Source organism: Phaenicophaeus curvirostris, chromosome 6 (genome assembly GCF_032191515.1).
Source record: "Phaenicophaeus curvirostris isolate KB17595 chromosome 6, BPBGC_Pcur_1.0, whole genome shotgun sequence".
Classification (NCBI taxonomy): Eukaryota; Metazoa; Chordata; class Aves; order Cuculiformes; family Cuculidae; genus Phaenicophaeus; species Phaenicophaeus curvirostris.
Genome location: NC_091397.1, coordinates 36,778,706 through 36,792,500, shown reverse-complemented (window position 1 = coordinate 36,792,500; position 13,795 = coordinate 36,778,706). Strand labels below are relative to the sequence as shown.

The window sequence follows — 13,795 nt, the reverse complement described above, 5'->3', positions numbered from 1 at the left end:
CTACCTTTTGCCAGTCCTCTTCAATTTTAAATATCAAGAATCCACCACTCTACTACATCCAGACTTAGCTGTTTCTTTGTTTCCAAGTGCAGAAGAAACAGCCAGCCTTCAGTGATCAAAAGGCAACAAAACAAACATTTTCTCTACAAGTCACATTTCTTGAAAAACAATCAAGGTAATACTTCATGGATATTCTTGATATAAACATCGTTGCAGGCACTAAGGGTGACACAAAAACATGTTAAGCACGTGGCATTTAAATATAATTTATATTTTTTCATAAAAGAAAGCTACAAGCTAAAAAAAGTGCAAGTTATATCGCTGTTGTGTTTTGACATAAAAGAGCTTTAGCAAAATTTGGAGTCAGATCCTATTTTTTCAAGACAGCATACAAGCTGGCACAAAAGTAACTTAAAAGAACCTGCTTCCCCTTCTATGTATTTCAGCACCAAAATTCTTCTCTTATAACCTAGAATTTCAACACTCTATTCTCCCCAGCCAATGGCCAGCTGTGGTGGTATTTTTGATTCCTGCTCCTTTCCATGCCAGTGGTGTCCAGCTGCAGCTGAGTCTATGGGCAAGGAAGATTTTTCGAAGAACCAAACGCGCAGCACAGAAGAGCTTCAAGTAGCTCCCAAAGCACTTGTTGGCCATGTACAACATACAGGTGCCAGGTTTTGACATTTAGTCTGGCTGCTGCCCGACACAAGGAGGGTCAGAATTGCACTGTGCTGCTATGCCCCTCTCCCAGCAAACGGAGCTAGTCCAAGTCTAGTTTCAGAGCGTGAAAAGGAAGAAAAAAGCAGTAAAATAAAATACATCAGACAACAGAACAGAAATGAGGAGGGGGTTCTAATCATAATGCCTTCCTTCGAGAAGACAAATGGTTTCCATTCCCTCATATCGGATCCACTTTGATATGGGAAAATGCACTCCTTACCTACTGTCTAGAGGACGTATCTTCATTAATTGGCAGAAAACACTTGCATCAACCCAGTGGGCTCAGAATTTACTGGTCCTTTTATTATGTTCATTTTTTTTTGTTTAAAACTGATTTAAGAAAACTAAGCTTTTTTTTTTTTTCTAAAAAAAAAAGGGAAAAAGTGAAAGACAAACAAAAAACTAAGTAAAAATACTGAAATGCATCTGAGTTAATGACTTCGCAACCACCTGCATAAGAATTTAACTTCTTACAATATGAATGCTCCCACTGTGGTAAGGGAAGACTTATATGGAATGTTATGTTACAATTTTGTTATGACCCAGAACATGGAAGTGCTACATTATCTTGCCAAGAACTTTATGTCATTTTCTTATACAGTGACACAATATAGAAATATGTGTTTTCACCCATTTTAGAGGTGGACTCTTTCACAGAGACACGACTTTCTGTATCAAGTGGAAAGTCTAACTTCTAACCCCAATGGATCTTCCAGATCTCCAGTCAGCTTTTCAGTGCAGAAGATGATGAAGCATTAATGTCCCCAGACTATATGAATGCAAATATAATGAATATTGTACTTGTGATACCCCAGCCCTGCGCCAAAAGCATTACCAGAATTAGCCCTGTTTTGGGGACCAGACTTTAGACTGACTTGTATGGCGTGTCACCTACTGGTGATTTCACTAAATGAAGACAGATTCATCATTTAAAGTATTGGAGTCTGTTCAGATACAGCCACACCAGAATAGAGATTATGGATTTTTGAAGATTTCTTAAATAAAGTATATATTTTAATATTAATTTAATATATGAAAAACACACGCGGCTTGTAGTCTCACACTGCTATGTTCGTACTTCAAGTCAGTTACCCAGTCACATCTGAGGAGCTCTTACAGCAACTGCCTGCTTCCCCCCACTATTCAAAACACCCAAACCAACAATGCTAGCTCAACATTTTTATTACCTTACACAATTACTGACCCTTTTCTTATCTTACTTAGACAATTAGGGCACTCTTGCTGTGTTTCTCACAGGCTATAAAATTCTACAACCCACTTTGATAGTCACTAGTATCCCAATTACTGTGTCAAGATACTGACATCAAGATATCTCTGTGAAACAAAAGGCTTGGATACATAAACTGGCTGCCTGCCTGCTGAAGAAAAAAAACACCTATTTGGAAGGAAAAAACTCAAGCCCATATAGTCTAAAGGAGTTGTTTCCCCCATTCCTACTCCAAAATCCAATTTTAATTTATAGAACTTCTATGCATTCATTAAGTTCACAGTCATTCCTCCTCCTCTCCAGTGTGCTCTGTAAGAATGTTCTCCTCAGTAAGTCAGGTGGGTACTGAGAAATTATTTAAAGGATTTTTAATGCACTGCATTTGTATACGAGCATTATATTAAAAAAGAAGCTTAAATATACCCTGTGAATTAGAATTTTTTCATTGCAAACCAACATTAGAAAAGCCTGCCATTGACTTAAAAACAAAAAAGACATTCTTATAAGTGGAAAATCAATCACCAAAACCACTAAATGTCACAGCTCAACATTCCAGAGAAGCACTGATAATTGTTAGTTATACACTGCACGAATGATATATGTCCTCAGTCAAGGAAGTAGGTGCCAGTTTTTTAGGAAACTGTACATATATTGATTTTACATTTATTTAATGTGGTTGTTGTAAGACACTTTATTCTTTTGATAAACTATGATTGCTTATCAAAAGATTCTATAATTCAAGAGAAACATTCATAACGTGTGTGAAAATGAAAACCACCAGCCCACAGAAATCATGCCCACAAAATCCAATTTTGTGGATTTATAGCAGAAAGGCATTAAACTACTGTCTTGCAGGAACAGCAGAGTAGTCACTGAAGTATAACTGGCACAGCAGTAATGATTAAGGTGACATGTCCTCCTGCCATAGCTGTTAATCAGCTTAATACCAGTTATATTATTGACATTCTCGTAATTACTTTTCCTACGGCATATTTGTACAAAATATATTTGTTTTTAATTTTGAATATTCAAAGGTGAGTCCAGTTCTCAAAACGGATGGTCAAAGTGGCGATGCTAAAAGCAGGAATTAACTCCACAGGTAACACAATTATCTCAAATATAATACCGAGGGCTACCTGCTACCTCATTAAATATACAAATGTACCTTGCCATCTTCTGAGCAAACACCCATGTGTTCTCCACTTTCATCCAGGCTGATCTGATTTATCTTCACTGGGCTCTAGAGAGAGGAAAGAAAAGAAAGACAGACTTCTAAAGCTGACTTTAAAGTTTATCACCAACCACATGCTTTCATGCCCCCACACTTTGTGAGACATACGTGTTAACAGCTGTGTAATGTTTAGCTTCACAAATCAACACCCCCCCCCCCCCGAATAATTATTTCTATGATAGTGCCCAAAGACAGCCTTCTTTCCAGCCTTTTGCTTACCAGAAATTTGACATTTTTTATGCACCTTGGGCCTCTGGAGCTCTCATGAAGCGCCAGACTCCCAAATTTTGAGCATTTGTGCACCACAGCTATTAATTAAGAACTACTCCTGCTATCAAAACTCAGCATAAAACATGTTGACTACACAAGCATCAAGGCAACTGAAAATTCTTCTGGCTTGGTCTGATGACTATACTCGTAAATATTTCTCCTTTCAACTCCCTTCTTTCGCTTTTATTTCCACCTCTAATAGTGTTCTCAGAAGTATTAGAAAGTATTAAAGTGCAACATAGGTGTACTTGCTCGTAGACAAATACTGAGTAAAACCTGAAGAGTCCCCCAATGTAATAAATTTTACTTTCCATATCCAGATCCACTATTGGTTCTCATCTATAGGGTATATAGCATCTGTTACTGTTGCCTTTAGCTTAAATATCTATCCTTACCTTAAGTACTGACGACTAACTTATAACATCATTTGGGTGATGTGATGCATATTCTGCTGCATACAAAACCCCATCCAATTATATTCAAGTATCAAGAGCCTTCTTATGTACCATGATCCTGATTTCACCCTCTAACAAATATCTCATAATTTCAACCATCACTGAAGGATCTTCACCCAAGTAAGTCTCTCTTACACGTTTAAGAACAACTTTTCTTACTCTTATAAAATTATGAACAGACTGAACCACAAAACAGATCACTTCTGTGGCTCTGAGCTTGGTAAAAGAGAAATTCATCGCATGTTTGTGTGAAAAGTGTCACTGGAATAATGTTGGAGTCATGGGGTCACATTAGATGTTATGAAACTGTGTCTAAAGTATCACAGGTCCTTACAAATGCTATGGCAGTTGGAATTACATCATAAAAAGTTATTTAAAAAAATACTGTCCAAATGGACAATCTACAGGAGATTAACTAAGGTCTTCAAAGCCTTTGGAAATGTTTCCCCATATTCTTTCACACACACAAAAAATCCAGCTCAGGGAAATGAAGTTTTCCTCTCTCTCGCCTTGAAAAGAATATATGCCCAAAACTCATTTCATTTTCTAGAAGCTTCTTTCTAATCAAGGTTGAACAACTGAGCCCTGCACTGCAACAGTTGCCAAAGGAGCTGGGAAAAGCATGCTGCCAGCCCTTTGCTTTCCTGTTTCTTTGCGTGCAGGAGAAATCATTCTTGGTCTTACTTCGTGTCACTGCAAAATGCTATACGGAAATATTTATATAATATAATTGCTGCCTATCACAAAGTGGTCTTTCTGCTGTGCGCTATTTGCTAAGAAGTACACTAACAAGGAAGAAGTCTAACTGATTTTCCTTGACTTATGTGCTCCAGAAGTCTTTTTGTTTGCCGCAGAGTGGTTACGCTGACTTGCTGCATTTCAAAGCCAGAAGCAAGCGCATCACTAGCAGTGCAGGCAGCTGGTGCACATTCTCCAGCTGCGTTCCTCCTGACACATTTGGAGGTGTCAGCTGAGGACCACAGCTCCAACCCATCTGCCTGCTGGTGTGGTCCACATCCTTGGGAAAGCTACATACACAGCCTTCTCAGAGGCTACATACACAGTTGGTTATTCCCAGGTCTGCAGGACGCTAAGTAAGCCAAGAAATGTCAGTTGTCAGTCTCGTTTTCTAGAAGCTTCATAAAAATTGCTAGCATAACTTTTATTCCTGCCTTACCGTAAAAATGCCTTTCTAAACTTCAGGTCTCCTCATCAAGGTGCAAGAGAAGATTTTGACTCTGTCTAAGGGAAAAAGGGTTGGGGGGGAGAAAAAGAAAAAAAAAAAAAAGCCAGCACATCTCCACTGTTCCCTCTGCAATAAGAAACAACTCTTGCCCTCTGGAAGGACAAGCACAGAAAGTTCACCTGAGCTCATCATGGAAGTCGCATGATTTTTCATTCTAGGCTGCATCTAAGTTGCCATTGCCACAACTTTGTGAGAAAGTTTCTTTTATTACTAGTCTGTAATTAGAAAGGTAAAAAGTCCGTCTTGATTAGCCCCACCTTGACACAAGGTCTCATGCCAAGGTACAGTGTTCAATTGGCCATATTCTTCTCATCTTTCCAGCACCTACATCTACCAACAGGGCTGACATGACAGCAAGAGCAGATCTAGCAGCGCTCCTTTGTGATGGGCCTTCTTGGAGACACCCCACTGCTACAAAGCCTGAGACAAAAGAAACAAAACAGGACACAACAGAAGAGTTGACAGCTCAGTCTTACAGCCTGCACTGTTCCCATTTTGCAGCCAAAAAGCCTTGGTAAAGTTTGATTTTGAAAAAAAATGAAGCGCAGGAAGTAGGCAATGTAGACTATGCAAGTTATCCTCACCTAAGAGTTGAAGATGAGGAGCAGGATGATGGAATTTATCTGTCAGGCTGTGGTTTGAAAACCACATGGCAAACTTTGGAGATTAAATGTGTGATTGCACTCAAGTAACAAAACAGTGCCTAGCAAGGCAAACCCTCTCCTTATACACATGCAGAACGTTGTCAGTGGGCAAAAGGGGATTTCACAGTATTCACATCAAAATTGCACAGAATACTTCAGAAGTATTTGTTGAGAAGAAATTTGATGATACAGTATTTTGTAACACCGTATATAACTGGCAACTTGTTACATGCCTTTCGCATGCCCCAAACCTCCATCAGTTGCTTTTAACTTTTCCTTTCTCCTTTTTTTCTTGTTGCCTGCACTACACAGGGAAGACAAATAAATTCAAAGCAAACACAGTAATCTTTTGTTCAGCACTCAATTTGAATTGGCACTATTCGCTACTACTCTATTCACTGACTTTACCTCACAGAGCTCAGAAAGTGATGATAGACTATGAACTTAAAAACAGTTAAGGCTGAATATTAAATGCATTTTAAAGTAAAGTTCCAGCAAGAATAGCTAATGCAAGGATCTTCTCATTCAGAGCTGACTAACAGGCAAGCCTACCATTTCCAGAACTACATTTCAGTGGAAAGCTGTTTAAGATTTGTATGTAAAAACTCAGGAAATCAGAAATAAAAGACCACAGATAGAATTGGTACATATGTTATCTAAACCAAAGTGTTTCTTCTAGAATTAGCTCCAGTTAATCTTCTCATAATGTTTAGTTTTATAAACATACTGCTATGCCAGTTAGGAAAGTTAGTTACCTTTTCAAATTTAGTATTCTTTGCATCCTGAGAAGACCCTGTGTATAATTTAAATATTTCAGAAATCTTTTTTTTTAAAAACTTTATTCCAGCTAATTTGCCTGCCAAAAAAAACCCCAGCTTTGGGGTTTTACAGCAGAGAGAATAAACGCCCTTCCTGCAAATTCCACACCTACAGGTCAACAAAAGATAAAAGAATCATTCAAGGTTAAAGAGGACACAGGTAGTCACTAACTCATCACAATCTGGAGGACAGATAATTTGATAAAGTTAGAAGCAGTTTATACTCTGGGGTTTGGTCAGCTGACTGCTGTGAAGATATTTTAAATGGGTGGGGAAATTTACAGGCATTACATTTAAAAAAACATAATTAAGAATTACAACAGCCATCTGAGGTCAAAGTGTCAATCTCAAAAATTAGGAACATATCATCCATGCAAATATTACTCAATTAAGAGACTATCTAACCTTAAACTCCATGCCATATACCCATAGGTAGGTGCATATACAATGTTGAGGAAACTACTAATAATGATTTAATTAGCACTACACTGGATAGTCTTTTTTTAACCTAATCAGGACCCCTAGCGTTAGGCCCAACAAGTAGAAATGCACGATTTCTTTGTGGTCACAATGATACTTCCAGTACTTTATAAATAATAGTAACAAAAATAGTATTTCTAAAGCAACATAATTCAAACCTGGTGTCAAGAAGGATTCTGTTAGTTGGGGAGGGAAATACACTGAAATGATTAACCTGGGAGCAGCTTCAGAATTTCATAAAGTGTGGAAGTTCTGGCAAGGAAGGAAGAAATGCCTTCAGCTGAATTTCCATTAGCTGCAGTTTTCTTTCTGATGGAGACATGTTTGGAATTCTGGACAACATAAGTAAGTTTGACTGTTCAAAATCAATAATGTCAAGCTGACACTACAGAACAAAAAAAATGTTACCTTAATGGAAGAAAGAAAAGTTTAGGGAGAGGGAGAAAAAGCTAGCAGGCATCTTACACATAAAGATCTAAACAAAGGCTTTTGCAAAATCCTAAATTTAAAGGAAAAAACAAGTATCTACCAACAAATGCACCTCATGTGATAATCAATTGCCTAATATAAAATGCTTGAAATAAATGCACTTAGTATGGATTATGTCAGCTTTTCAATTAGGAGTAAATTCATGGCCACTCAGAAAGCTTCTTTTAATTGTGTTCTTTGTGGCAACTCCTTCTCCCCTGACACTCATCATCAACCCACCTTATACTACCAGTCCCTCAATGGTGAGCCCGAGAAATCAATCTGCTAATGTATAATTTGTAAAGCTCCTCTGACTAACAAATGGATAATTGATTCTTTCACAAATGCTGCATCCCTATGGATATGAAGTGGATGAACAAGAAATGTAAGACAGGATTTCACTCCAATCTATGAGAAATGCAATATTTACAGGCTAGGAAACTAAACATTTTAATAGTTGCCTATGACTTCATGCCTTTTAGCCACGGTTAGCAGGCAAGCAACACATACATTAGGAGTGTGAAAAGCAAAGCAGTGTTCGATCACACAGCAAAGCTCATTTTACTGTGAGAGGTTCCTATCACTAATACAACCCACTTAAGCAGGGTTTTCATCCAGCCTTTAAAAAGAATTTTCAGAAACTTTTCCTAAATTAACCCATTTTTATTTGTGTATGTATCTATACATACACTCATATATACATACCCAAAGAAGGAAAAAACATCCATAGATCTTTTCTGCTACATAATCATCAATCTGGATCTATATAACAAGGTAAATTGTATGTATACAGAATTTGAAATATAACGAAAATTTAAAAAATTCTCTCTCCTACTAATGCCTGTTTTTCATTTATTCATGCGCTTCTATCTACCTGAAACTCAACACAAACAAGCATGTGAAACTCCAGTGTACAGCAATACTAACCTACTGCTCAAACATTTAACCTTGAGTATTGTGTGCAGTTTTGGGCACTATAGTATAAAAAGGATATAAACTACCAGCAGGTGTCCAGAGGAGGCCACAAAGTTGATGAAGGGGCTAGAGGGGAAGACGTATGAGAAATGGCTAAAGTCACTTGATCTGTTCAGCCTTGAGAAGAGGAGACTGAGGGGGGACTTCATAGCGCTTGAGTGCTTCTTCACAAGGGAATGAGGAGGAGCAGGTGCTTATCTCTTTTCTCTGGTGACCAATGATAGGACCCCAGGGAACAGCAGTAAGATGTGAGGGGAGGTTTAGGTTGGATATTAGGAGAAGGTTTTTCACTCAGAGGGTGGTGGAGCACTGGAACAGGCTCCCCAGGGAAGCAGTCACGGTGCCAAGCCTAACACTATTCAAGAAGCATTTGGGCAATGCACTTGGACACATGGTGTGAATGTTGAGGTTGTCCTATGCAGGAACAGGAGGAGTTGGACTCAATGATCCCTGTGAGTGAGATCCAACTCAGGTCATTCTGTGATAATGAGAGTCAGCTACATTTCATAAATTGAATCCACACACTTTTCTTGCCCCAGTTGCTGCAGCGCTACACTGACTTGTGCATATTTTGTGTATTTGTAGAGTTTTACTGATACAACAGAGGGAAAAGCAACTCAGAAAAGCCAATTCTGATGCTGTATCATAATTTACCTATGAGAAGGTAAAAGAACATACATACCTACGTGTTTACAGAAAACTGAGAAATATAATGTAGAAAGACAACGATTTAAATGGAAAAGACCGTTTAAAAGTTACAGAATAAGCTGTTCACCACTGCCTACAACAGAATTAGTATACTCTCAATTTACAACACGTAAAATTTAATTTGATGAAAATTTAATAATATGCACACTGAAGAATTTTTGTTCAACAATACTGACCGCGAAATTATGGTAAGCGAGGATTCCTGCTCCAGAGCTCTTCCTATGACACTCTTGAACCTGCCATTCTCCAGATTAAAAATGGAAGATTACATTGGTTAGAAGAAAAGGGAGAAGGGAAAGCTGAGGAGAGTGATGAGGTCTGGGACACTGAACAATAATGACATTAAAATTTATTTTGACTGCAGGAAGGCAGACCTTGCCTAGAAAAAAATGGAAGGTCTCATAAGTTTGTCTAAAACTAAGGGAATGCGAGGAAAAGGAGTCTTTCACATATAGTCTGACACAGACTATAGACAAAAAGCCTGTAGTGATTTCAATATCTTCCACATCAGTGAATCCCTTAATCTTGTTTGTCAACTACAAGGATTAAGGAAAAAAACCAAACCAAATGTTCAAGGAAAAAAACCGTAAAATTAACAAGGGATCTCCCTAAGTCTGTAGTAGTTGTTAGATAATCAAAATGCTTGTGTAGGAATGATACAACTATTACTGAAAACAAATCCGTATTGAAAGCCTACACTGCCTCTTAGCAGAGTTTAACTGTTAGCTAACTCCTGATGGATCCAATACAGAAACTCTTTTCTATTAAAACACTGGTGTGTGAGCAGATATCCTCCTGGGAGCTCTGTGCCAAAGTAAGCAAATTACTCTTGTTTCCTCTCTCCCCAGGTCCATTTTGCCATCCACTGTGTGACTGCAGGGCTTCAATAAAGGTATGTCCTAAAACTGCTTCTACTTCTTTGTTGCTATCTGTGTATTAAAGCAATCTGAGAATATGAAGCAATATTCCCTATCACACCCATAGGGAGGGCTGAAGTGTAGGTGGGGGGCTGAGAAAGGGCTGCAGAAGATAACTACACACACCTTTTTTGGAAGACCCATCACAGCATGTGAGAAGACTGTACTAGGCAATCTGGAGGTTCACCTCTCGCTGATTTCTCTAACCGCTCCCTTTGAAGAACAGCTCCCTAGGCACAATGAACTTGGAGAATTCATCATTGAGCATTAACTTTCCACTCAGGCTACTGAACTATAAATCAGACTTTGAAGAACAATCCAAAAAAACATACCTAAACCTCTGAGGATGAAACTTACCACAGTGCTTTCACAGCTTTTTTCTAACAGAATGCCATCACCAATGTCATCAACACACAGAATTTTGCAGAATTCTGCCCCCTAAGTATGAGATTTTTCTCCATTTCTTAATAAGCCACATTTCAGAGATGTGACTGATGAGATGCCAACGAGGTTATACAGTGTAAGTTCCTGTCAGGATAGGTATTCTTTTTACAGATTATTTTATTGGTGCTTTGACAAAACGACTTTTAAAGAAGCAAAAAGCTCATGACTATTCTTCTCAGGGGTCACACACCTTTGTGCCAATATAATTTCCAGGATGGTTTTCGTAACAGCCAAGATGCTCATTCCCCTCCGTGACCTAACACAGTACAGAGGACATGACCACGTGGAGCCTAGTATCCCTGCTTCTCCATACATTCAATTATGTAGCCATTATTTTCTCCACAACTACATAGTTTTCTTCCTTCTACCAGCTCCAGCCATCAAAAACTTCACTAAATATTTTTTCCAGTTAGTTTAGCCTGTCAACCATTCCACTACAGACAATTATCCCAACTCAATGGCTACTGAAATCAGTGAAAACATTTCTCACTGATGGAATCAGACAGAAGCAGAAATATTGTAAGGGAAGGAACTCCTTTTCCTGGCTGAAAACAACATCACTGGTCATATTCCTGGCACAGTTAAATATTACACTAGGTGATGAATGCTGAAGTTCAGCCAACAGCTAGAACTAAAGCCATTTTCCACGTAAACATTCAAGTATCAATGCTGGTACAGACTGGCATAAATCAGAGCTATATGCAATAACAAATACATTTCCTGTGTACCGAAAGCACTGTATTCTTTTTGGACACCAACTCTGGAATTCCCTCTATTTACAATTATATTATCTGGGAAAGTTGCACAAATCCATTGGAGATACTCAACAAAGATCAATGTTGGGCATCTGATTCTTGACAAGATCCTAGAAACATCTGCAAGTCGAAAGATGGGAGGAGAGGGAGGAGAGTACTCACACAAGTAGAAACTATGAATCACGAAGTGTTATATCCTCACTGTGACAGTTAGACAGGTAAAGCTAAATGTGAAGATGAATTGATACTGTACAACTTCCTCAATGCATTTACATACAAAGAGGCTCTATTTCAATACCAGTGAAGATATGATTGCTTATAATAAACTTTAAATAAAGTAGATCAAAAAAGTAAACAAACAGATTCGTTCATTCCTCCATCTTTACATTGCTCACATTTCACAGCTCAAAACTGCCAAGATCTGCCACAACTACAGACTTCAATTAGCAGCCAGTTTATGGTTACAGTGGTGAACCTTCCAACACCAAAAAACTGATTTCTGAAATTTCTTGTACGTTTATTTCACTGTCACAGGACACTGAGCGGAGCTAGCTGCCTCAGTGGCATCACAGTGGAGATGGTCACCTTGAAAGTACCTACTTTTGTCAGCAGCCACTCTGAGGACATTAACACCCACGACTGGTCAAATCTGAACTGTCCACATCTAGCATTCTGCCAGGAGTGCAACAAAAAATTGCTAAACACACTGTCATGTCTTTTAAGACAAATAAGTCTCATCCTTCAGAAAGGAATCTTTTTTAGATTTACAAAGTTAATTATCAATAATATCTTAGTCCCTGTGGGAAAAAAAACTTAGTTTTGCCTTCATGTTCTGTTCATCGTATTATGCCCCTGTTATGTCATTTTGTGTTTTTAATAGTGCTGCATTTTTATTGTTAATGGAAACAAAGGGCTGTAGCTCTATCATTAATGTCAACTTGTATAAAAAACACTGTCCTCCAGAACTCAGTTGCTTTGGACTTTCTAACTAGGAAAACATTTTCTAATGCAAATAATATTTTATTAATGCCAGAACTCTGAATAATTCTGACAAGCAAACTGCTATTATTTTGTATATGTGCACGCAAGTGCCTGCCTTCCATACACAGGAAAATGCCATCCAGGTATGTACCACTTGAAAAGAAAACAGCTCCAGGAATCAGCAGTATACAACCATTTTAGGAATTAAATCTTTCCAAACCCTCCCTATGCTTTTCAAGGTGGTTAGGGTCTAGAAAACGCACATCTATGTAACCAGTCTTTTATAAGAAGGCTTCTTCAGTGCTACCTGAAACTAACTTTTTTGTTGCTGCTAACAAAAAGTCTAGAGCAACTTGGCCTAGTGGTCCAGCTACATATCAGCAAAGAGCATTTAGAGAGTGTCAGAGACAGTTGTGGCACAATATGCTTCCAAGATGACTGGAAGAAGGAAACGGCGAATGACTGTCAGTCAACACTTCCTGGTCAAACCAGAAAGTTCCCAGCAGGCAGGGACACCCCTGATGGTGAGAATCTGTGATTCTTTGAATACCAACCAGTACTAAAAGACATAACAACCTAGAAGCATCTAGTCTTTCCTGTCAGGGACTTAGCCCCTTGAAGGCACAGAGAAGTATGTTCCATATTTAATAGTTGTTGGAAATTTGCTGGGAGCCTTTTGAGTTTATTTTAAGAGCCAATTACATTCTAGAAAAAGTAATCTTTTGCTTAAATTAGAGATTAAAACATATTATCATGCATGATTGTTTAATATGTCTTTGAAATTAGAAACTATGTCTCTGTGTTATTCTTAAAAGCAAATAAACTAATATTGTCAAATTATGGTGCATAGGGCAATTTTTTAGAAAAAAGGTCAGTAACAGCTACAAACACAAATTACAGTCTCTAAATAATCACAAGATGTAGTATGCATTCAAACTACAAATGTTACCAAACCTGCATGGTGAAAGAGCTAGAAGGACAAAAAAAGTAATTTTGATGATTTTGATGTTTCTGCATAATGTCACAAATAATTTTATTCAAAAATGTTTGAAAATGCCACATGTAAATTCACTTAGCAGAATCACAGTAAGGTCCTCTACTTGAACTTTCATAAAAATAGACACAGAACCCCTACAAGGTCTGATAAAAAAAACCACCCCAAACCCAAAACATTGGAAACTTTGCCCTTTCGTAGACCAGAAATGCTGCATTAAATACTACAGTAGGATGTCCTTCATGTTTTGCATTCTCCAATAATGAGATACCCATACCTCTAAAATTTTCCAGATTTCATTTTTTTTGAGAAAACACAGAATATGATAGGATCCTACTAAGTCAAAAGAAACAGAACTATTTGCTGAATCTAGATGATTGAGACGAAACAGTATTCAGTCACAGCCCTTTACCTTATTAAAAGGTGACATGTACAAACTCTTACTGAAATCAGAGATGTTG

General features: G+C 38.0%; 1 protein-coding gene across 2 annotated transcripts in view; it reads right to left on the bottom strand.

Annotated features, from left to right (window-relative positions):
* Positions 1 to 13,795, bottom strand: part of VPS41 (VPS41 subunit of HOPS complex) — a 101,634-nt gene that overhangs the window by 62,427 nt on the left and 25,412 nt on the right. For both annotated transcript variants that reach the window (XM_069859794.1, XM_069859795.1), the window contains exon 5: positions 3,114 to 3,188. In XM_069859794.1, the coding sequence (XP_069715895.1) occupies positions 3,114 to 3,188 (75 nt within the window). The remainder of the gene's footprint in view (positions 1 to 3,113; positions 3,189 to 13,795) is intronic.